This window comes from Pyxicephalus adspersus, chromosome 4 (assembly GCF_032062135.1).
Source record: "Pyxicephalus adspersus chromosome 4, UCB_Pads_2.0, whole genome shotgun sequence".
Classification (NCBI taxonomy): Eukaryota; Metazoa; Chordata; class Amphibia; order Anura; family Pyxicephalidae; genus Pyxicephalus; species Pyxicephalus adspersus.
In genome coordinates, this window is record NC_092861.1 from 68,740,698 (window position 1) to 68,766,101 (window position 25,404).

Consider the following 25,404-nt stretch of genomic DNA (forward strand, 5'->3'; position numbering starts at 1 on the left):
AAAAAGTACAATGGAAAGTATTTGTTAGAAATTTGTTATAGTCCACTTCTTTGACTGCATTGCTTTCTGCTATTAGTGGGGCTATTATTTCCTTCAAAATCACTCTTTAAAAAAGACCCTGCTTGATGAGAGTACTATTCTAGTTACACAACTTTAATTCTTAAAGTGACAGTCTTTTTTTGTCACCTCTTGTCACAACCATTTTGTGCCACAGTTGTAAAAAAATAAATTTAATTAAAGCACTAATGCAGAGTTGCTTGTAGTCTTAACCAAAATAAAGGGTATGTGTGATCTGCAATGCCATATCACCACAAGGTAAATTATAACCCAGAGCAAACCCAGAGGTTTACATTTTTGTTACATGATGTAACACATGACTACTATAAGTCCCTCTCTGTTTCTAGGTTACTTTCCCTAACCAAGAATACAACCTATTACCCACTGCCAATTATAAAATTTTAATTTGGCTATGATGCTGCTGATGTGTCCAAACCAAGATATAACAAAAAAGTTGACTCCAGGTGATTTTGTTGCCTGTCAAGCAGCAAAAAAAACTAATTCCCTTCACTGTACACATTTTCTACCTTTGGTTGCCTTCCCATGCCATTTTGGTGCATTTAGCTGCCTGTCTTTCCAGAAACAAGAAAAAAAAAAAAAAAAATTTAGGCTGTTGACACACCATTGTGAATTATCAGCGTTCTAGGGATAACTCACTGAGGTTAGTGAAAATGGCGATAGTTCTTTTCTCAAAGTATACACAATCATGAGCAGAAAAACCTAAAAAACAGGTGTTTCTTTGCACGTGATTGGATAGTTGTAGTCATCAGAACTTTATTTTGCTGTAAAAGGACAATTCACTTTGTGACAAACCAATATTCCTTTCGAAAATGAATGTTTCAGTATAAGTCCACTTTTAGAATACAGAATTCTTGGACCAGTTTGCTTGACTGGTCCTCAAACTGAACTTAGGCAAATTCGAGTAACTCTATTGCAAAATGCATGCTAGTATATGTTCCTTCAATCTTATACAAATGAGCATATGTGCAGTACATGACCACTACTAAAAGGTTTGTTTCATTCAAAGAACACAATGAAACCAAATACTTATATTTTCAGTAGTTTTATTGAAAAAAAAACGCCTCTTTTGTTTCAGAAATAAATAAAAATATAAGGCAGTGAAATTCACAATTTGCAGTTAAAAATTTTAAAACAGCAAATCTATTTTCATAGTTTGCGAGTTAATTCAAACTGCTTTGAGAACTAAGAAACACTATATTCTGAAATTTGTTCAAACTAAATATACAGCACAAACATGCAATTCCATTTTCTGCAGGACTGACTGCAATTTGGCATACATGTAACTGTTAATGTGTCTACAATATAAACCTGCACCCAACTGGCGCACTATGTTTAGCTATGTTGTAAGGTTTCTGGATGATTAAAAGGAGGCAGCGTACAAAAAGCAGTATAATCCCTACAAAGTATAATGCGGGCTTGAGTAGAAGGGTACATGTTGTACAGAGAAAATGGTTTGTTTAATGTGCATGGCAACATGGTCTATGAAGCAGGGATGTGACATCATTGCTCTGACACAAAGCCGCTGGGAAATCTGCTTTAAATTTAGGTTTCAGCTATATAACATTCTATAAAATTTTGTATCTTTATTCACACATTTGGAAAAATGCAACAGCACAACATATTTTACAAGCATTTAGACATGTATGGGACAGAAGCATCATACTGTTTCTACGGTGAGATCTACTTATCGCAAAGTACACATAAACAAGGTATGTGTAAATATGGGCAAGTGCATTTCATGATTGCAGTATCCTGTAAGGAAATTGGAAAGCATGCTATCCACTTACTCTGCGTGCATTGTTTGACTGTTAAAACCATGTAAATGACAAAAATAGCATATTAAATAGAAAACATTTTATGATTTCACTACATTCTTTCTTAAGGATCTTCTCCATCGCATATGTTCAGCATAGTCAGGATGCATTTCATGTCCATAGTCCTCATCATCTGGTCTTTCTTGTGGTATTTGGACTACGTAGGGTTGACTGTCAGGCTCAATTGGTCCACTTTCTGGATGATATGGTTCTGGTTAAAAATATTTGTCCGATTGAACAAAATAATTATCTTATGATATTAATCCATGGATACATGTATGATACATTTTGCCTTTTTTATACATGTACGTCTCTATATATATATGGGTAACCTGTATATAAGCAAACCTATATAGAGATTTACCTATATATGATATCAGATTAGCACGCTTGGCTATATGCAAGCTAGGAAAATAAAACTTGTCGATAACCCAAGACAAAAATGCATTTGATGTTGCTGTGTTTCACAGTTTTAATGCATTTCTAATAGTTAGATAGTTTCTTATTATTTAATAGTTAGAAATCAGTTTATTATCCTAAAGGGACAGTTATTTTAGTGAAAGATTACAAATTGTATATCAAAATGCATTTTGTATTGGATTATACATTGTATAATTCAATAAAGTTTGTCACGGATTATGGTGAGTTGTTAGCTGAAATAATTTACAGGTAAATTGTTGTAATTGAATCTAATGTGCAACAATAAATAATGTAATACATAATGCTAGAGGCATTGTCATTAAGTCATCAATATATATTATAATGTTTAGCTACATACAAAGTTAAATGCTTTAGAGGTTATGTCATTACTCAGTCTTGCCTGAGAAGCAGTAGCACCGTAGAACTTTCAAAGGGTTGAAGGGTCAATGGTTATTCTAGCAGACAGCAAGCAGCAGGCTTTAATGTATTAGCGTCATGTAAAATAATGTTAACTGATTTTAGTGGATATGTTGTCATACAAATCATTTACAAGCCACAATTAGTTTATTATTTACATAAATCATTTCTATTTCCATTTGTTAAATCTCTATTTAGAAGGGCTACTTCAGACACAGTAGTTAGTAGTTATATTGACCTCTCATGTCACTGAGGCCCTGTATTTTGTTCTCATACTTGACATGGCTTTTTTTTTCGCTACAGAAATGCAAACAGGCTTTGTAAGCTGATATCGCTGTCCTGGTTTCCATTCGAGTGTTGTTAGTATAGAAAACAGTTCCCCCATTTTTTTATTTTATGATGGCAATACAAGTCGTTAGCTATATCCATGGTGAAATTTCCCAAAAGAATGATTTCAGAGTAAGCACGTGCGCAAACATCTCAGAAACACGAATTTTCATCAATTCAAACTGTAAGCAGCACTGGAGACTAAAATGTGTTAGCCGGAACCTGAAACAGGTCAAATATGTTGTTAGTGTTTAAAAGTACGAGATTTCCACCTTAATACAGTACAGACTTTAGTTAAAGCATTCATATATAATGGTAATGGACAAACAACCTTATACATGCTTTTCTATACCCTATGTACCTATTTTTCTCTGTATGCTTGTAGTACACTGACTAGATAATGAAATATGGAGACATTTATATAATAATATTTTTTATCACCTATAACTTATAACTAATAATATAACTTTACCTCTTTCTTTTTGTAAACATTATTGTGGTTTTAAGAAAACCTGTCATTAGGTCTATGTTTAGACTGGCAATGAAGTTGCATGGGGTTACCATTTTCTCATGCCATTGAACCATTGTTTAGGGGGAGACGCTACAAGTAGCTTTGACTAGCTACAGCCCCACAGAGAATGAATGAGGACAAAACAGTGAGCGGTACAGTACATCTGCACTCCAGTGTGAGTGACCAAGCAGCTGTCAAGGTGCAAACTGTTAGGAACTATGCTGGACCACTCGATCTCATGGCAAGCCTAAACAGTTTGTTTAAAAGCTTGCTGTATAAGTGCACCCTAAATTATGGCCCATCAATATGTTGGACAGCATTGGTCAACAGAAATGGGGGCAAGTAGGAACAGGTAAGCTTCAACACTTCAATCAGAAAGTGAGGAAGTTTTGCTTTTCAGAACAGGAGAACATGAATAGCTCCCTCAGGTATGTGCCAGCTTCCCTAGGGGCCTACACAGCAGTTGTACTTTTAAATAAATAAACACAGAGACAAAAGGGTTATTTGGCCTTTCAGTAAGTTGCATTAGTTCTGACTAACCTGAAAGTAATTTGAAGGGCACAAGGTCTGACATTTGCTTATTACTGGTGCCAGGGGTAACCAAGCTCCTAACATTGAGCCTGATTCATTCCTTTCACTTCTCTTTTCACTTATTTTGTGCTGTATCAATTAATTTAAAGTAAAATAATTCACATGATCAATTATCACATTTATTGTTGATGATTAGCCATTTAGCAAGTCATATAATAAAGCAAGCAACACAAAAAGAGAACAAAGTTATTACATGAAACAAACAATGGTTTTCAATAAAAGCATGCTAACAAAACAATATCCTGACAGCTTATGAAAATTACCCAGAAGATATTGATGGTAACGTACCTGGATATCCTTGGCCATTGTAAGGAATACTTGCACATAGTGAAGCATCACAATACCCAGGTGGACCAACAGGACCTCTAATTCCTTGGTTACCCGGTCGGCCTGGAGGTCCTGGAGGCCCTGAAGAGCCTGTAGATCCTGGTGGTCCAGTTCTGGATTCGCCTGGTGGTCCTGATTTTGAAAGAGAAATATGAAATTATGTAAGATTTGTTTTCTATTGTTTTAAACCAAAGCTAATAATGCATCTGGCACAGAAACTGTCTAGACATATACGAGCACAATACTTGGGCAAAATAAGTCTCCATGTGTTGTCAATGAAGACGCCACCAAATTAACCAAAACATGTTGAAATATCTAAAAATATAAATAAAATATAAAATGTAAAAATTTTTTTCTTTAAAGCACCCACATAATGTCTATTTTACTCAGGATCAGATGCGGTGAGGCAGGGACAACTTCAGACAGGAACAAACCTCAGTAAATTCTTTGGTTTGTTTCTACTAAGATATAATGACCCCTAGGGAAACTACTGCACAGAAAAGCACAATGTAGTCTAACTAAAATGTATTAGTGCATCAACTCTGCAACTCTGTGGCCCAAGGGCAGATGAAGTCATGTTTTTTTTGGAACTAGTACTATTATGGTTAGCTAGAATGTAAATCTTGAATCAAGTGAGGATAAAATTGTTGCAAGCTTCTTGTACATTTCGTAATTGAAAAATTGTGTTTTAACTACAAATTAAAGACAGAAACAGCCAGAAAGCTATTCTGCCAGATTTTGGTGGACAATCAGGGTAAATAACAAGTTACTGATTAGGGCACTGCTAGCCTAAAACAGAGTACTATTTGCAATGTTGTATGTTATCTATTAACAGCTTAAAAGCACACAGAGAAATAAAGGTTTAAATATAAAACTATATATCCGTTTCCATACTAATGTGTTCCACATTTACTTTAACAAAGAACACTTGGTACAGATGATTTCATCAAACAATGTATTACATTATGGCCATGTATCAAGGTGTTTAATTTGCAAAAAAAGAACATATATTAATGAGCACAGATTAGAGGTTGCCACAGCATTCTTGTCCAACAAAACCTCAAAATATTGGCCTATGTCCTAAAAGTTAAAATAAAAGAGTACTAACTCCTTTTTTGAAAATCCAGATGAAAAGTTAGGTCAAGCATTAGCTTTTAGGATTTAACCCTCTGTGACAGTTAATAAAATCATAACACCAACAATAGGAAAGTTTACCTAGCTACACAAGATATCAAGTTTGTCAAAATTTATCAGAATGTCAAATAGGCCATGGCTTCGAACAGCATGAGAGTGTTGGGGGTTAGCAGGCATTCACTTCATTGGTACATTTTATATACCTTCTACATCAAATTACCTGTGGTTCCTAAAATTGGTTAAGATAGGATGCTTCTCATTTGAGCAGTAGCCCAGCCAAAAGTCATCAGTGAACTACAGCGAATTCGGCAAGGTAGTTTAGTTTACAAATTCCATATTTTTAAAATCCAACTCCAACCAACCATGACTTTGCTAGTTTTGGGTAACACAAAGAAGGCTTAGAACCCTTGTCTTCTTTCCACTGTTGTTTGTACCTCTGTCAGTGGGATTTCTGCTTGCTTCAAGTATTTGACAACACATAGGAAAAGACCAAATCTCCTCGGTGGAAATATAGATAGTGATAAAATATAGAAGGAGCCCCGCCCTTATCCTCCCCTTTTACTACTTAAAAAACCCCACTGTTTTAAGGATTTACAAGGTAGACACAGGAAGCAATAATCATTTGGTTTAATGTACAAACTTTCGCCAAATTTGTTTTCCAAAAATCCATCACCCAGGGCTCGGCTTGTTTTTGGCAATACAATATTGAGAAAGAAGTAGCCTAGTGTTAGAAGACAAGAGGTTAGGGTAAAGGGTTTTACAGTGTTAAGTGTTAGACTATGTTCTAAAATTGCAGTGGAAGATCTGTTCTTTAATGATTAAACTCATCTAATTTAAAATTAAGTGCTATGGTTAAACTATGTTAGGTTTCAGAGTTAGGGTAAGGGTTAAATGATTAATTTAGGAATTTGGCATTTTTTGTAAGTTTGACTTTGAGACTCCCATGATAAAAGCTATGGGGCACCAGATTCTAAATTATGAAAAATAAGATTCTTTGGTATTTTAGCAAGTAAAAGGCTAAAGAAAATGTTATCCTACTAAACAAACAATAATAATTTGGTTTATGAAAATTGGGTAGATAATTTGTTGTACAAACCTGGTGGTCCAGGGAGACCTCTGGGTCCTTGAGATCCAATTCCAGAATTGCCTCTTTCTCCTTTTTCACCTGGTATTCCTAAGGTAAATGCAAAATGGTATTACTTTAATAGTACATTACTGCAATACTGCATTTGGTGACAAATACTTTCAGCCTTGTTATATCTAACAAACCTCTCTGTACAAATATACATAATGTGCAACTTTCAAAAGATAGTGTTTTTTGGTCTTAGAGTCATTTTTAAAGATTTAGTATTTTCTATCATATTCTAACAGTTGTTTTATATTACCTCTTTCTCCAGGGGGTCCTTGAGCGCCAGGTGTTCCTGGGAATCCAGGTCTTCCTGAAGGTCCAGGTTCACCTCTCATACCAGCACTGCCTGGAGAACCAGGTGGACCGGGAGGTCCAGGTTGATTGCGATTGGAATAATAGTCATTTGGAATCTGGTTCAACATTTGATTAAATCTGCCCATTTGATCTTGAAAGATAGAAAAGATATACATATCACTGAAACGTACATTTTCAACATACCTTTACAAATGGATGTAATTAAAACAGTCTGATTAAAACTCAAGAGCAGTTGGTAAAATGGTTTAGAAGTTAAAGATCAGATGTCAGTTTTTTTATGACTGTAAAAGTTTTATAAATGGAATGAGAGAAAGTGGAACAACCTCCAAGTATCAGTGGTAACAAAACATTTTAAATATGCGTGGTAAAGAGAAAAGTCTGGGATTTTACTTAGTGGGAAAATTGGCAAGCTGGGTGGGCCAAATGCTTATCTGCCTTAAACTTCCATTTACTTCTGAATTTTTGGCACTAAATGGTCTGTACTAGTGCTGGAAGGCAATCATTAACCAGTAATGCTGACATTCTATAGTACACAGAAAAACACTTGTCTTCCAGCATTGAACACATATCATGTAGAAAGTAATGTAAAAAGCATGTGAAAAGAGGTAACCAGGGAAGTACTGAGGTCATTGTGACATTATCCATGAACTTACAATTTCCTGCTACTGAAATTGTCTGGGTTTCTAATTGAAGGTTTTTTTTAAAAAACATAAAAGCACAGAGCAGACATAAGACATATTCTTAACTTAAAGTGCATATCATAACATATATCAACTGATAGCCCTGGCTAACTAAGAAAAGGCAAGTAAAATATGATTTGTTGTAAATTCTGTTCAGTGAAGTCGTTTTTTTTCTTTAATGCTTATATCTATCTGTTTATTGTATGAGTATCCTATATGTAAGTCAGGAGATTACCAATTTAAATGTAAATTAGCTGCTTGGGACCCATCTATAAAAAAAATCAGGACTCCCAACTTCAACAGTCTATTTCTATAGAATTCCCTGTGATTAGCAAAATTAAAGTTACTCAAATTCAATGAATTCTATTTTTTTAAGTAAAGAGGTATTTTATCTATGAAACACTAAAAGTTCTCTGTTAATAAATATGTATAGTCTGCAGTCTACTCTAAAAAATACAAATAGATATTTGCTTCAAATATTATAATGTTCTTATGAATTCATACTAAACAGAGGTGCACAAAAGTTCTTGCTTAAATAACTTCCATGTGTAAATAAATATATTTTTTCCTTAGGCGTACATCTCAACTTTATTCATAGCCTTTTCAATGGTTCTATACTGGGAAACTTCTTTATGCAGATATTCTCCTGTTTTAAAGTGCAGAGGGGAGGAAGGGATTTTGGATTAATTCCTGGTTTAAAAAGATCCTAATTCCTCATTCTGAGCTTAAAATATTTCAAATCATGGTAAATGGAAAGCTGAAGATCCCAAACATCAGAGCTAGGCAAGAAAGCTAATAATGTTGAGCAAAGGGAGCAATGACACATCCCCATGCATCCATTTGGGACATATAAAGAAGGATTACTGCTTCCTAAGTTGATCTCGTATTTATTGTAAAGTATTCTACTTATCACATTCTACAAAATTGTAACTTTACAGGTAAAGTAAAGATTATGTAAAGAGGGTGCCAGTGCTGTAAAGAGGACCCACCAAGGTAAAACCATAAATAAGGGATAGTAAGGGTGAGCCTGATCTAAAAAAAATGCCTAACTACCTGGTTTAGTAGCTATGCAACAGAATTAAAACATTTACAGTATTTGTTTGTTTTTGCCATTTGGAAATTCACTAATTTCACCAAAGAACCAATAATAAATGCACATGCAGCTTGTATGAAAATAGAAAGAAAATGCAATGAAAAAGCTAACAATTACTAACAAACACTGAGAGCTCTTCTTTTTTAATGCAATCTCAGGTCTACCAAATATAGGTTTCCACTTACTGTTTATCATTTGTTCACAAACTTGTCTTGCAACTGCTCTCATCATATTCTGTGAAGCAACATCTCCCTAATGATAAAACACATGCAGTGGACAATGTCATTTACAGAATGTACAGTTTAGTTATAAAGGCATAGGTATTAAAAAATACACAACTCTAAAAAAAACTGTAATCTTTTCTATAACTTACCCTGTCACCTTTATCTCCTTTTTGCCCAGGTGGACCCTATAAAAGAATGACAATAAGTTACTTTTGTCAGGTATAAAGGGTAAGGCAATCACAAGCCAATCACATTGTTTCTGCCTTGTATTTTTTATATCTATAAAGTATGTATTTTAAGATTGGATGCAGTTGAAGTAACTATACTTTACTCTCAAAATAATAGTCTGAGTTGTGCCATGGAAAGTAGGGGACTGTCAGTATTGAACTAAATATAAAATGTTTGCGACTATTTAGATTTCTATTCATACAGTATTAGTAAAATGTGATTTTGCTTCAAATGGAATCTCAACATATTCTAATCATATTTACTATTGTTAATATTATTATTATTATTATGCAGTATTTATCTAACACCAACATATTATGCAGCACTGTACATAGAATAATCATAAAGTGTATATTGTCATATAAAATTTTTTAGGTATTCGTCCGAATTTCCTATTACCTGATAATTAATCTATAATTGATTCCTGTTTAACACTTATATTCTATCTCCCTTTACCAATGATGTTTAGATAAACACTTATTCTTTAGGAATTACTAGAGCTTGTATAAATTCTCTTTACCATATCCCTGTTCCTCTTTTGCTTGTTCCCTGATTCTTGTTGTCTTACATGTGACACTGTACTTGACTTTCCATCAGTTTAGCTTTATAGTTATAGTTAGGGTATATGTATGGTTAAGGTTAGGCTTAAGGTCAGAGGTTTTGTTTAGAAGTTAGGTTAAGCTTACAGTGAAATATTTTAATATGTATTAATAACAGATCAGGACTCATAAGTAAATTGTGAATTAGGGGGTTTTATTTTTTTGTAATTACGTTAGAGGTTAGGTTTTAATATTAGAGGGTTGGTTTACTGGTAAAATTTGGGTAAGGAAGAAATTGTGTGTTACATAATGCTAGGTAGTAGCATAGGAGTTGAAATTAGTAAAAAATTAGTGAAATGAAGGTGAATTAGTGAAATAATAATAATTCCAAATTCATATTTGTTTCTCTGTCAAAAGCCCTGCAACCAAATAGCCTACACTGGGCTACTGAAGACAAAAAATATGCTGAAGTTTAAATTATGTGGTTTTCCTAGTTAAGATCAAGGCCTTAGTCTCCATACACTGGTTTTACCCACATAGACCACTGGTGAAATGCAGTGGAACATTTTGTGATTGATGCTCAGGTCCTGCTATCCTCCAATGCTATACCTTTCCCTTAGAAATTATTGTGGCACAAATTGGCCCACTTAAAATTAATGGTTTAACTTGTAGCACATAGTTGTGAGGCCATACTCTGCAGTAGGCAGGTACCCAATTACTGAAGTCAATCAGGAATGGTTGTGGTCAACTGGGCTTTCGAGAACTTCTTGAACTAAATGCCAACACAGGGAGACCACATGTCTTTATGCATTAAGGCAGTCTGTGGAAAACTCTGAAAGACTCTCAACAAGCCTTGTGTACAATCCTTGTGAAAAATATGTGTTTTAAACTAAGGCAGTTTACTAACGCCTTCTCATCACAGATGTTGCAAATTTTGTGTTAAGTTAAATGTTTTACAATTTAATAATCACAAAAGTCCTTCATCAGCATTAATTTGGCAAATTATTTCAACATGGCACTTTAACATTTTATAAAAGTTGTATAATCAACCATGTAAATAAAACCATACAAACATCTGTAAGCCACCCTTATTATTTGACTTTACCCCTTTATCCTGTCATGCCTGCATTAACAAGTTTCTTAAAATACTGAAAAGACTGAAACCATTAGAGAACATCAAAGTACTTTTTTTCTCATGAACAATAGCTTCATCTGGCATGCCCACTATATTTTATTTTCCAAGAGGATATTTTGGGGTTCCTATAATGTAACCATGTAACCATGAAACAGTACTGTTAATTGGTATGGTTGGTTGTCATAGGTTGACAAGACTAGCTAAAGGAGAACATGAAGGCACTAAAACAGAAATAAATTACAGTGTATTAACAGCAGCATTCAACACAGGTTTTTAAATTAGACTAAAATGTGGAACAAGATATTCAAAGCTAGGAATGTTATCCGCATACTGCTACATATACGTATACTGCTACATAGATACAATTTGTTTTGAAGACATGCAATGTTCTAACCTTGCCTTCTAAATTTCCAAAATTGGAACTAAATTTAAATGGAATGATTTAGGGTTGGAGATTAAAAAGGCATTTTGTTTTTATTTTTTTCCTCTACTTATTTTTTTTTTTTTTCATTAGGGGTAAACCAGAGCACTCAAATATTTTGGGCCATCAAAGACCTGCATTCCTTGGAGTTGTTATACATTGCTACCTGCATTTCCCCATCTTGCTGCCAGCACAAGAACTATTGGACTGACTTTGTGATAATATTATAAATATTAATAATAATAATAAATATAGCATTAATGTATGTTTAGGAGTGATTGTGACTTCATCGAGTGTTCAATGCAGTGGTAATAATTAAGCCCAAAGGTTTCTGCTGACACCTGTGACGTTCTTCTTGCCCTAAAAAATCTTAAAAGGATGTGTCTTCTGATAAAGTTTTCCCACCTGTCTACCTCAACCTTTTCTCCACAATAAGAATGCACCTGAATTCTTCCCTCCAATCTAGTCTATAAGCTGTGCTTTTTGTTTGTTATACTGGCAACTGTCAATGGTGGAATAAATTGTAACGGTAAAACTTAGATGTAACACTTCATCCATACTTTTTGCCAGAGTCCCTGGTATTGGCAATGCATAGCTTAGGCTCTGCAGAACAACTCACTTTCTGTCAGGGAGCTTTGAACTCATGTCTAAACCATGAACAGGGTACAATCACAAGCACATTTTTATTTGTATATTAACAGATGTGGGGCAATATAGTGATCATTCGCTTTCTTTCCATAAACATGTATGAAATTGCTTTTATGCCTACTTTAATAAGGGATAATGCAAGCTCAGCACAAAAATGGATCTACATTTTCAGTGTATGAAATGCAAATATTTCCTTGTCACAAACAAAAAAAATTGTTTTTAATTATTATTTCACCAGTACTGGTGTGTGCATAAATGCCTAAAACCAGAAGCAAGTTCCACTTGATTTGTGATCAGACATCATTTGGCCTGAATGGTATATGACTTAAAGACGTGAAAACACAATGAAACCCAGCAACATTTCCTGCAATATGCTGACCTAGCTCTTAGTGTTTCTTCAGAGCAGAAATATATGTTTTGGCAGACGATTCTGGTGGTTGTTCAAATGGAAAACTATTACCACAAATTCCAAACACCAACTTTTGCAACTGTTAAAAAGATGTATTGCAAATTGTTACATCCTTCCACTATGTTACTTAATAAGCAATATGCTACTATGGGAAAAAAAGGTTGTTAATAAGACATAACTCTGCATTCATAATATGTTTTACTTAGCAAATATGGGAAGGATCTTACTGGTAGGCCATTATCGCCTTGCTTTCCTGGTAAACCACTTGGACCTGGCACTCCTTGAGGTCCTGGTGCTCCCTGTAAAATAGGAAAGAAGCATTTGATGAAGACTATAACTGGAAATGTTATCAGGTCTTTGTAAACTAAATTGTCAGGCTATTTCCACATGAATAACTGATGGAAAACATTTCTACAGGATCATATTTCTTATACCGCACATTCTTTTTATTTCTTATTTTGCTGCAAAAGTACTACCTGAAAAAAAAATCTTAAACAGATCAATTATACCAGATAGCAAAATGTAATAACTTTTTATCCTTTACCATTGGTCCTGGAGGTCCTCTAGGTCCTACTGACCCATCTTTTCCAGTGAAACCCTAATAAGATAAAAAGGTATTGTTAGTTGAATTAAACATTGTTTTGTTTTTTTGTATACATGCTATAAAATTAAGGCCAATTGTACTAAGAACTGACAAGCATGCGTACACTAAGGGAAATGTTATATGCATGCAATACATTACCAGAGCTGTAAGAGTATTAATAAAAACAGAATGGCCTTGCATATGTTTCTCAAATAAGAATAAACCGAAATGTTATCTAATGAAATCATATGCAAACTTGCCAATGCATTTGCAAATACTTACCTGATTTCTATTAATTTATTTTCATTCATACTTCTGACATACTTTAAAGCCCAACTCCAGCCTGCAACTTTTATTTTACTTGGAGATGTGCAGAAAAAGTGCAATGCCTCTGTAAAGCTGCGTACACACTTCCAATTTTTGTCGTTGGAAAGGATCTTTCACGATCCTTTCCAACGACAAGGGAGTGCACGATGCATGAACGGTGCTGTACATACAGCACCGTTCATGCTCTATGGAGAGGGGAGGGGGAGAGCGACGGAGCGGCACCCTGCTGCGCGCTCTCCCCTTCCCTTTCATTAGGATCGGCTGTCGTCCATCGTCCGTGGATCCGGCAGGTCGGTCGTCCGGACGATGGACGACACCGACTGTACACACGGCAGATTTTCGCCCGATAATTGGCCGATGCCGATTATCGGGCGATAAAAATCTGACGTGTGTACGTAGCTTAAGGTTTTTGTTGCTACCTTTTTCTTTGTCCACTACCCTTTGTCCCTTTCAGGACAGAAAATTACGGGAAATCCCCTAATAGGGACATAAACTAAAATAGTGAGGGTCAAGGAAGAACTACAACATCTGATATCTGTTTTCTTGTTGCCCTAATATGAAAGTAATGGGAAAATCTCCTAATGGGCCCACAGACTTAAAAAAAGCCTTAAACAAATTGTAAATCTTCCTCATCCAAGCTAAAATTAAATATAGATTCTTGTCTGGAATAAAGATGTGAAAGGACATTTAAATAAAGCTGCTTCTAAGATTCTCATTTAATAAGCTGACTGACATGGTTTATTAGTAATCTTTGTAAATAGAAAGAGAACATGCTGACGTGATGTTTATTTTCCTTAATAGTCATTACTATGATTGGCTTGTATGTTTTCTTGATGTACGCTATTTAAAGATGGAAGTCATTATAGGATAATGAGGAGGACTTTTAGTGTAATGTGCCTAGTAACAGTCACGTATTTACCTCCTTTCCCTGTTCTAGCTCTCCATGGTATAAATCCAAATAAAACCTGCCTTACACAATCCTCCAAGCCTGTCCTCAAGGCCACAAATGAGTTATCAACTGGAGAATATAGGGTTCCGAACATTTTTAATAAATAGTTTTAAAGCAACAGATTACAAGTCACTTGGCTATACACAACACATTGCTAAAGATAGCATTCATTTAGTATAGACTGTAGGAGACATTATTTCACAATTCTACCTGTTATGAAATGTATTACTGACTAAATAAACTGAATAAAAGTATGCAATTTGTTTTACTACAAGGTGCTTTAATGGATAACTGCACTTTCACACAAAGTGTAGTTATTCAGTGTTCCCCTACTCCCCTGTTCAAATCTGCAGAAATTCAATTTAATGAAAAATTGCTCCAAATTTGAATTGACATTTAGGCCAATTGCAATAAAAGTGTTAATAAATAAGTCTAATAAGTCTGAATTACAATTACATTAGAATCAAGTGGCTAGGGTTTGGGTGGAGGGACGTGGAGCCCAGGAAAGACTGTCAGATATAGGAAATTTGGTCAATTTGGAAACAAGAATTATGATAGGACTGACAACTGCAGGAACACATATTAAAGTAATGACTATATACAGTGAAATTAATGTGCAGAACTTGACTTCTTTCAAATAGAATTGTGGTGGAATCAAGTAGTAGAAATGTTATGATAGTAGAAAATCTACTAGTAGAATCATTTCTATTGCATGTAGAATATTCTACCAGTGGAATTATAATTGCTGTTGCTAGTAGGAGTAAAAAAAATTCTACTTGATTCTACCTAAATGTATGCACACAGTAGGATTGGACCCCTTTCAAATAGATATCAGGTAGAATAAGGCCTTGCAACCCTATTCATTTTGGACCAATTGCAGGTGCCGACTCCAATACATTATACTGTTACAATAATCTTTACAACATTCACAACCAAGCAGTGAATTTGCAAAGCCATATTCACAAGTTGTTTTCATTGTCCAGTCTAATCTAATCCAGTGTTTTTTGTTTGTAAATCTAATTAACTTTATGAGTCAATTATAGTTATTTACTCGTTAAGATGATGTATTATTGCCTGTTTTTTAGGATTAGCCCTCACACTGTCCAAGAAGACAGAAACACATTTGTGATAGAATCAAATGTATTGTATGTATAAATAATCCTGGTTTTATTTGGCAGCAGCACAATCCCATATTTTTCCTCCTGGATTTTTCTTTGATACTAGAAGAAAACAATTCTAAAGACTCAAAAGATTTTCATGCTTTGTTTTCTTTACAAATTTAGTGATTTTATTCTACACAATGTGGATCAGCTAAACAAGTGCAATGGAAACATTAAATCCATCTACAGTAAGAAAAACGTTCTGGAAAGTCTCTTGCTGGATCATTTATTACAAAAGGATTACAGGAAATGATGTTTTGGCCAGAGACAACGTTTTCCAGCTTGCGCTTTGAGTTCTTTGCAGGTCGTATGTTTAACACGTAAGGATTAACTCTACAAGTAATAATTATGTTTTCCTGCTCTGCACAAGATGTTCATCATTAAAAAGATTTTCTTATATTAAAGACAGTTTAGCTAATATTGAGAATAAGATTTTATTGTCAAGATAAACCATTTAAATATAAAAAGTACTAGAGTTGAGATGTATGCACCAGCTCCAGTTAACTGTTTTCAGTGGAGGGTTTGTGGCATGATCTAAGGCTCAGCATTGTTCTGTTGTGTTCCTATTCCAGCAGTCTTGTGACATACAGGTTTAACTCTCAATGCAGATTATATTTAACCAACAGAATAAGGCAAAAAAAATATTTTTGTTAATAGAGAAAGTGGTGCACCATAAATTTTAATGCTAATAAAGTGCCTCTCTACTTTGTTGTGAACAAAGTTTGTTGTAAAAGTGTTTTTATATACAGCTAGAAAAGGTACTTGTGTTTATCTAAACCTCCTGTCTCTAGCACAAAAGCTTTCAGACTGGAAGAAGGAGAAGGAGGCACTAGCTGTTATTCGGGTTCAGCTCTATAAATACCTGCCTATAGGAAATTTAAAGATAGGAGAGCAAAGTGAGAAGTGTTGCTGATCCTTAATTGTCCAATGAACAGGCTGCAAAGGGGAAAATACACCACACTTTTCCTTTTCTCTAAACTGATTTCATCCTCCTGACTGTGCTATAATCCTGAAAGTTACTAGACAGAAATACAAATCCTTTACCTATACCTATAACATTCTTGAGATTTAAGAATGTCTCCCATCATCACTGATGTATATTTGTCACTAACGATACATAAAGAATTTGATTTATTAAAATGGGACAATTTTGGCAAATAATCAAGTTTCTTTTTTTCCAGTTCTATTAAATCAGCCAAACAAGCTGTGGATGTCTGTAAAGCAATGGCCTAAAACAGCTTAACTGAAATCAAAACAAATCTAAAGTCAAACTGTATTTAATTTTGGCCAGTCTATAAAGTTTTGGGGCTGTAGATTTTAAAAGCATTTCCAAAATTGTCACTTTTGTAAAAGCACTACCAGACGATAGGGTCTTCCCAAGTGAGAAAACCTTGCAAAATATATAGGAACATGTATGATATACTGATGATTCAAAGATTAATTCTAGTTGTTTGCAAAATTAGTAACAAAGTCGCTCACAAATTCTGAACTTAAAATACGAGTTTGTGCATACAAAGTAACTAAATGTTTTATATATGTAAATAATTCAGATTTTTTTAAATAAACAACTTACAAAGTTTGTTATACCTTTGTAGCAGGTAATAATAATTGTTAGTAAATTTATATTAAGTTCTGATGTATGAGATAACAAGATTTTCTAGTCACTTATTTGATTCATACCCTTGCTCCTGGTGGTCCCATAGGTCCAGGTGGTCCAGTTACTCCGGGAGATCCCTAATTGAAAAAGGTAATTTAATAAAATATGTTAAATATTTATCATTTATGAAAATGTTTCTCAGGGCCAAGAATGTGCAAATTGCAAATGCACTGCAAATTACATATATGTGTATATCTACAACATACCATCCTTCCTGGTAATCCTGGATCACCTGGGTCACCTTTTGGTCCTTGACGACCCTTGAATAAAAAAAGGCACAAACATGTGAAGTAAATATTTTGAGGGTATTTTATAAATAGCGGTGTTACAAAATATACTCTTAAAACTAAACCCTGGGTGAATCAAAGTTTATCTAAATATAGAAAGTATATATATTTGTGCATAAATATGTGTTGTTTTTGTATTTCCTCCAGATCTGTGCAGGAATCCAACATGAAACAACTCCTGCACTTAGCCTCTGTAGAAAAGTTTCCTGTAACAAAGACCTGGCTGCTTTCTATCCATGTGCAAGATACCCACCACCCACTATGGGTTTCTGTACATTTCAAAGGTTTTTTTCTCTGAGCCTTAAAAACACAAAGCCCACAGTACAACTGGCCAATAGGTACAGAACACTTTATTTGAGTTATATTATTAATGGGCTGCATACTAATTTTATATCACAGTATTTCATAATGCAGATAATCTAGGAGCAACATGAGCATTAAACAAAGCAGAATGCACTTTTCTATGTGCACATGTTACAGATTACAATTCAATCCTATTAATTTACCATACCATAATTTTATATAAAAATGCTAATATTTGCATGCAAAACAGGATCCATACACAGTAGTTGAAAGGCATTCTAACATTTTTACTAATAGTATTACATTTATTTAAGAGATAATGAACCTACCGGCTCCCCAGGAATAGAAATTCCAGGTGGCCCTTGTGGACCAGGTGGGCCTTGTGGTCCAACTAGGCCAGGTTCACCTCGCTGCCCTGGTGGGCCCTTTCATTAAGAAGGAAAAAAATTAGTTTCTAAAAAAAAATTTACATTGTAAGCAAACAAATTTATGAAGTTCAATTTATATAAAACAAAAGAACATGAGAATATTTTATTTATTCTTAGAAAAAAAACAGAATTCTAAAATTTCATAGGACGCTTGTAAGATGTTTTAAATAATATTACTTTTTCTCATAAACCATGACAAAGGAAACACAACAACAATTAACCTCTCATACCAATTCTTTACCTACCTCTAAATCCATGCACAACTTCAATCCTTCAATAATGTAGCAATAATATTAAAAACAACATATTAACCTAATTGACTTATTATAAGTATTGGGTTTGGTTTCAATGGCACGAAAATTCACTAAGCTTTTTAAATTTTTTCCATACAGCCTAAACTCTTTTACTAATTCAACCTAATTGGCTTCTCAATCCTGCATCCTGCACTGCTGTTTCCCAGTTCTATCATATAATAATAGTGTCTACTCCAATTCTTTCATGATAATAATCATTTCTGTTCTTCTCAGCTCTAGCCTTTCTTATATATACAGTGGTTTTATATAAGTTTGTATATGACTAAGACTGGTGGTTGGAACAGGCATCCTATTAGGCAGCTGCCACCCTGTCAATCATCCTCATAGCATGTGTTGGCTCTTAAAGAACTACCATTTGAACATTTTAAAGGTGGCAGCCAGTGATAATGGACCGCTCAGTGCTGTCCCAATTTATTTTCTGCTGCAGGTGGGACACTATAGGTAGTAAGGAAGCAGTACCTGCACCATACCTTCACTGCCAATCTGAGCATGGCAAACATTTTGTTAGTTGTATTTTCTGAGTTGTCTTAATGTCGCTGTGTTTTGTATGTGTGCATGTATGTGTTTATGCTGTGTTTTCCTGCTTTGTTGTTTTTATGTTTTCACTTTAAACAATATAGATATTTTTTGGAAAGTTAGAAGCAATTCCCAGGTCACATTAAAGATATAATCCTGTCTTTGTTTTGTCTTTCCCACACCTCTTTTTTTTAAACAGATTGGTACAATTACTAAGTAAGCCCCAGGGGGCATGCATTTATTATGCTCCAACAACTCAACTGGCAACAAATTTACCTTAAGCAGCTATTAGACTGGCAATCTTCCCACCATTCTCTTATAAACAGCCATCAGCAATCCACACTGTCCACAGAAATCTTATTGTAGCAAGCTGCATGTGAAAACTCAGCCCAAGTTGGTATTTGCTTATGTTGGAGAACCGAAAGATTGTTCATTTAATACTATAGTTTCTTCAGTACTAAAAGTGTTTTTCGGGTGGCAGTACAATAATTTCATAAACAGAAGATTTCCATCTGCACACATGCCTTCATTACAGTACTGTTAATACTGCTGTTGGCAGACAATACATAAGCAAGAAAAAATGTGCAGCAAAATGCTGATGAGTATTGCAGGGAGGTTGGCTTTTAAGTCTATAGTGACTAGAGGTAACTAACGTTGCTTTAAGTCTAACAGATCACATTTTCCCTATTATTAGTAAGGCCTCTCTACATGTGCACATTATACTGCTATCAAATGAACAGTTTCAATGAACAAGGCCAGTAGGAAGTTTACGAGAAATGGCCAGAGGTAACCCCTCTTTTGTACTATTTTTGAAACATTGCTGGTGTTAATTTTTGAAAACTAAATTAAAGAAGTACTGCACAGCAGTGTAGATGACCAGTGCAATTAAAGAAAAGCATGTAATTTAATAGGTTGCCATAGACAAAACTGTAACTTTCTTTGCTCAAGTTTTCATTATCTAGTCAAAAGCAAATAACTTACTATCACATATGAACAGATAAAGTCTAAATACAGATTAAAAAAAACCTACCGCAGGTCCATCTGGACCCCTGTCACCTCTGGGACCTTTGCTACCAGGAATACCCTGCAAGTAAAGGGAATATAAATTGTATTTATCAGGTTTGCTGGAAGATTAGTCATGAATCATTTAACTCCTCATAAATTGTCTAGAGATGTCTGTGGTTTACAGAATCCATCTTTCCTTCCACTTTAACATATTTGGCACAGATCCACCATAAATTCTTAACATAAGCCCATTCCTTTTTCATTATTGCTGCCAATCTTAATCAGTGAGCAAATTTGGATTAACACCACTTTCCTACAGAGACTGTATATATGTATTTTATAAACACTTAAGGGTGTGTTCCCATTTGGGGGACCACTTTATTTCATAATGAAAACAAAAAATAATCAACCACTTTTTCTTGAAGTTGGTAGTTAAATATAGAAATGTTTCTAATTGAGTCAACAAATTATGAAAAAGAAAATTTTTCTTACAGTTGGGCCTTGTGGTCCTGGAGCTCCAATACTGTCTTGAGCACAGGTACAAGCATGTGGCAATGCTGGGCATTTAGCTTCATCTCTCTGAAATACAAAAAGTAAAACTTAGCATTACCACTGCACCTTGGATACAACATGAATTGTCATACTTACTTATTCAGAACAATTTCAAAGTTATATGATGTTCTTCATCCCAATTTCAGCAAATCCATTAACTTTTTACATTCAATTACATGGTATCATTTGGAGCCAATAAAGAGTTAGAGATGCATGGTGCAGAGCTTCTGAAAGTTTTACAACTTGATATACAATTGATGTTATGAAATGTATTGTTTTATTTGCTGTTTCATAAATGTGAAGGATCTGTGTAGAAGATCTAAGATATATGTCTCCTTTAAGTAATAAAAAGCTTTGTTAAAATAGAACAAATTGGAAAGTTTTAATACAATGGGCCTGATTTATTAAGGCTCTTCAGGACTGGAGTATGTAGACTAACATGGGAGACCAGTAAACCTGGAATGTTTTTTTTTTAATAATTTGTTATTAGCTGGCAAATATTTCCAGTCCTGGACCAGATTATTTTGGGTTTGTTGGATCACTCCCATGATGTTTATCCTTTGTCTTCAACTGTTTGCTTGTTAAGATGGAAGGGAGGGATGTATAGGCACTCTAAATATATATCATAGATAGCAATGTGGATGCCTTACATGCACACGTTTTTGTTCAGATTACTATATTGCTATATTTTAGAGAATTTATTCAAATGACTACTTAAGGAAACCATCAGCAACCTATGAGGTTGGCAGTAAAAATACTCATTGAAATATAGTTTTTCTAGTGTGTGCACCTTCATTGCTATAAATTCTTTAGGTCTCCATCACAAGACATGATTATGTAGAGCTAAAAATCTTTGCTGATCAAATACAAAAACTTTGTTTGGATTTGGCTGACACTTAAGCCCGAGTAACAGATGACGTAAGGAAGGCCACATGTGGTTTCAAGCAAGACTATTTCCCTAAAGTATATTTTTCAATTATGTGCAAACTACCAACAACATTTTTCTTTTGCAGCGCCTCTGTGTATATCTTCACAGCTATCAAGAGACATAGGATACCTGAAAGGCTTTTGAAATAGACATGACTTTTTAAATAATTACATTCAGACTGGCTACTGCATTAAATCTTTTTATGCTCAAAGTAGGCATGAGTGGCCCATTTACACTCATAATTTAGAAGTGTAAAGTTTTTTTTCTGCAGTAATGCAGAATTTCCATTGAGAATACCTTTTAATTCCACCATAAGGTTTTTTATATGCAGAAATGCATTTAGCACACTACTACTTTAATAAATAAATATTGTTTTTAAAATTTTAAAGGTGTTTTATAATCAATAGAGTGCTTTTTTTCATGGCATGTGAGTGATCTGTTTATATACCTTTAACTCTTCGTGAGAATGGGTAAGGGGTAATGGTGCACCCCTGTACTTATTCCACCAAGATGGGCGGATTTTTGGTCTCCTCTTTAATAAATAAGTCTTTCTGATTTTACCATAAGCTACCCAGAACAACCAACCACATCCTTTTTGGGGGACTGGATGTGTAGAAGAGTCCCTGTCCCCCAACATTAGGATCCTAATATTGAAGGAAGAAATGTTGCTTGGTGTGGTACAGGAAGGTATACCACTTGTTCCCCACCTTATGCCCTCTAGACACTCAAGCTGCATGCCTGAAAAAAAGTATGGTTTAAATTTAGGGTAACCCCACATTTTGAAAAACAGTTAACACTATGTAAAGCACATCCCCCTAGCATGTTATTTAAAAGATTTGTGTATTTTCAATGTTTGCCACTCTGAATGGAGTGTCTGGATTTTTTTTATGTCCTCCAATGCAATGCCTAGCTTTTTAAGAAATTAGTTTATTATTCCTTTAAAAATAATTTCTGAACCAATTCAGGAGAATCTGAAGTTGACATATTCACTCATTTCAAGTGCTCAAGTACAAGAGTATTTATGTAATCAGCAAGAGAAAAAATGGTAAACATAAGCCAATGATTTATTAGACTATGTGGCTTTAATATCTTTTCCAGAAAGTTTTGAAGGAGTAAGCAACTTAATCTTGTTTTTTCAATGTCACTATGTGATACTCTTGCCTTGCGAAACTCTACAGTGATTTATGAGGTGCATTACACAATCCTGAAACTCAGTTTCAGAGTATTACCAAAATCAGTGGATATGATCTAATCTCTTTAAATCTATGCTTAAGCCTTTTACAGATTTTAAGATTAGTCAAATAAATCAAAACTAAAGAATATACTTATTCACGGTTGCACTAACACATCCATAAATCAAGATGAATCACTAGAGCATACTTTCACATTGTTTACTACTATGTACATGCAATGCTTGTAAAGATGCACACAGATATGGCAGATCATTAGCAGCATCAAATTTGTTAAATATATGACCAGTTCACTGTTTTTTAGACCTAGGGAGTCCTGCCTGTGGCCACTGGGAGTAGGAAATGTTTCAGTGTTAGTTGTCAGGAAGAGAAAACCGTTAGGCTTCTTGTTCTGCCTTGGAAAAAAGTGGGGGACCAAAACCTAGCACATGCGGTTAAAATGAAAATAAGTAATGCCCCATTGTTGGTTTTAGTGGAAGAAATAAAAACCCAATGTGAGGAATAGTACCCCATTCTTGGCATTATTGAGAGGAAATGTTGATGTCAGTGGGAGAAAAGTGGCCCATTGTTTGTTTCAGTGGAAAGAACACACAGGCCAACTAAAGACAATGAAAGGACTGCATCCAACCTATGAGCTGCTGTTTTGGTATCACTGATTTAGACGATCATGTTTTCCCAATGCATATAAAATGTCCAAAAGTTCATGCAAACTCAAAACTTAAGCATGCCTATTATCATCAGAGCAATCTCCCCCTGCATTACTGCATTTTCTTTTTTTTAAAAATAGGCCCAATAATAACCATATTATGTATAAGATGCCAAACACTACTGTTTATCTTTGAACTGCTTTATAGAGTACACTTGCTAATTATTTCAATGTACGGTATTGTATTTGTTCTTTCCCAACCTTTGTCCATCCACACTCCAGGAGATTTTCCTACTTAGGTTGGATTCCCCATAACATAAAATACATTTTTGGTCCTTGAGAGATGTAAGAAGATTTATTTCTCCAGCACCTTACCTATAATTGAAATATTTTGTATTTGTTAAGTAACCCCTTTTATACATTTTTTCAAAACTTTACTGGTTTTGAAGGTAAATATGGTCCACTGCAAACTGTTCATAGCTCTTAGATAAGATAAAAACTAAGCTTGACTGTATTTCAGTAGAAAAGTATTCTAGCTGTAATTGAAGCGCATGGTATAAACATCTACTTATTTACCATTTTAGGTACACGCTGATAACTTTGTTAAAAGCCAACACCACTTTGACTTTTGGCAATATAAAAAGATAAGCCTAATTAATGGTATGAAACTTGTGCTTGAAGTTTCACCTTGTTAGCATCCTTAGAATAGTATGTTGTAGTTCACCAAATATATTTTGTATAGATTTTCACTTTCTGTTAAGGTTGTGCAATCTGTGAATCACATTTTTTTTTCTTGAACAGCATGATTAGACAGATAAATTCTGTTGTTAAAATCATTGATTCATTTGATTCACTTATTATCATTTTTTGCATGTGTGCTTGGAAACTGTAAGGAAAACATTTTTATGTTGGATTCTAAAGCTGGTTGTCTGCTTATTTAAAGATTATATAAGTAAATGCTTCAAGGAGAATCATTACAGACACACAAAAAAATTATGTTTCTACAATACTGTCATACATTAAAATATGTAAGAATGTTGGAGGGGAGTTGAAAACAGTTTAAAAACTAGATATTCCCCTAAAGTCCCTAGTCTCTTTTTTGGAAATTGCAGGACTAACAAATACCAAAAAGTTATACAGTTAGCATTATTGGATAACTAGTACAAGTTGGGCTCTCATCGGGAAAGGGGAGACAATGGGTATTTCTGGCCCCAATCATATAAGCATGACTTTTAGAACTTTTAAACATTTTTAAAGTTCTAACAATTTTAGAATAGTTTAAACATAAGGCTGTTTTTCTAATATTTTCAGGAAATTTCTCATGGTGGCCTTTTAGTGATTTTTTTTTCAGAAGCAAATATTTTACAAAAAATTATCACTGTAACTGATTCATTTATTATGTAATACTTGCTTACTTACCATTGCAGGGAGATCACAGCATCTATCTCTGCTTGTCCAGGTTACAGTACATACAATGTCAAACATCTGGAGCAGGAACTGGAAACAAGAGAGAAAGCTTGTTTATTTGTCATGTCATTTGTGTATTTTTTGATCAGACATTTCAGGACATTTGCTTAGCATCCACATTTGAACAGATGACATTATGAACATCTGTATGCAATTAGAAAGTATGATGTCATCTGGTAAATGAATTTAAAGTTCTACTTGTTTGGCACTTCTCTCAGTTTTGCTGAACTTTGTTTTTGATGCTGCACGCAAAAACAAAATGTTGTCACCAAAATCATGAATATAATTTCAGAAAATAAATATAACTGTTGGTTTGTTTTTTCAGATTCCACATAGGAAAATATGTAATATTTTGATTAAGGGTCAGAGATTAATTTTAATGAATAAAAATTGCTTAATCAACCTTTGCCTTATACTGTTTATTGCAAGGCAAATAATCAAAAAATAAAATAAAAAATTTAAAATATTTAGTCAAAACATATAGACTTGCTTAGACTATAGCTTGCCTTTTTCAAACAGTATGTTAGTATTTTTGAACTATGTTTGAAACTATGTTAACAGAAACATACCAAGCAAGGAGAGCCACAGGAAAATGAGGAATGAACAGTTGGTGAAATGATAGTATATCTGAGTTTAAATGCTATTTATTTCT

At 34.3% G+C, this 25,404-nt stretch overlaps 1 protein-coding gene across 4 annotated transcripts in view; it reads right to left on the minus strand.

The window, feature by feature from the left end:
• Nucleotides 1-1,104: 1,104 nt before the first annotated feature.
• COL12A1 (collagen type XII alpha 1 chain) overlaps nucleotides 1,105-25,404 on the minus strand; it is a 130,384-nt gene continuing 106,084 nt past the window's right edge. For 3 of the 4 annotated variants that reach the window (XM_072408527.1, XM_072408530.1, XM_072408528.1), the window contains 14 exons: nucleotides 24,705-24,782; nucleotides 20,462-20,548; nucleotides 19,995-20,048; nucleotides 18,036-18,131; nucleotides 17,323-17,376; nucleotides 17,140-17,193; nucleotides 12,985-13,038; nucleotides 12,668-12,739; nucleotides 9,210-9,245; nucleotides 9,022-9,088; nucleotides 7,005-7,193; nucleotides 6,716-6,793; nucleotides 4,447-4,617; nucleotides 1,105-2,103 (listed from right to left, as the gene is read on the minus strand). In XM_072408527.1, coding sequence (XP_072264628.1) covers nucleotides 1,934-2,103; nucleotides 4,447-4,617; nucleotides 6,716-6,793; nucleotides 7,005-7,193; nucleotides 9,022-9,088; nucleotides 9,210-9,245; nucleotides 12,668-12,739; nucleotides 12,985-13,038; nucleotides 17,140-17,193; nucleotides 17,323-17,376; nucleotides 18,036-18,131; nucleotides 19,995-20,048; nucleotides 20,462-20,548; nucleotides 24,705-24,782 — 1,260 coding nt within the window. In that variant the 3' untranslated portion in view covers nucleotides 1,105-1,933. Of the gene's footprint in view, nucleotides 2,104-2,625; nucleotides 3,279-4,446; nucleotides 4,618-6,715; nucleotides 6,794-7,004; nucleotides 7,194-9,021; nucleotides 9,089-9,209; nucleotides 9,246-12,667; nucleotides 12,740-12,984; nucleotides 13,039-17,139; nucleotides 17,194-17,322; nucleotides 17,377-18,035; nucleotides 18,132-19,994; nucleotides 20,049-20,461; nucleotides 20,549-24,704; nucleotides 24,783-25,404 lie in introns of those variants that run through there. The other variant, XM_072408529.1, reaches the window with a different exon arrangement.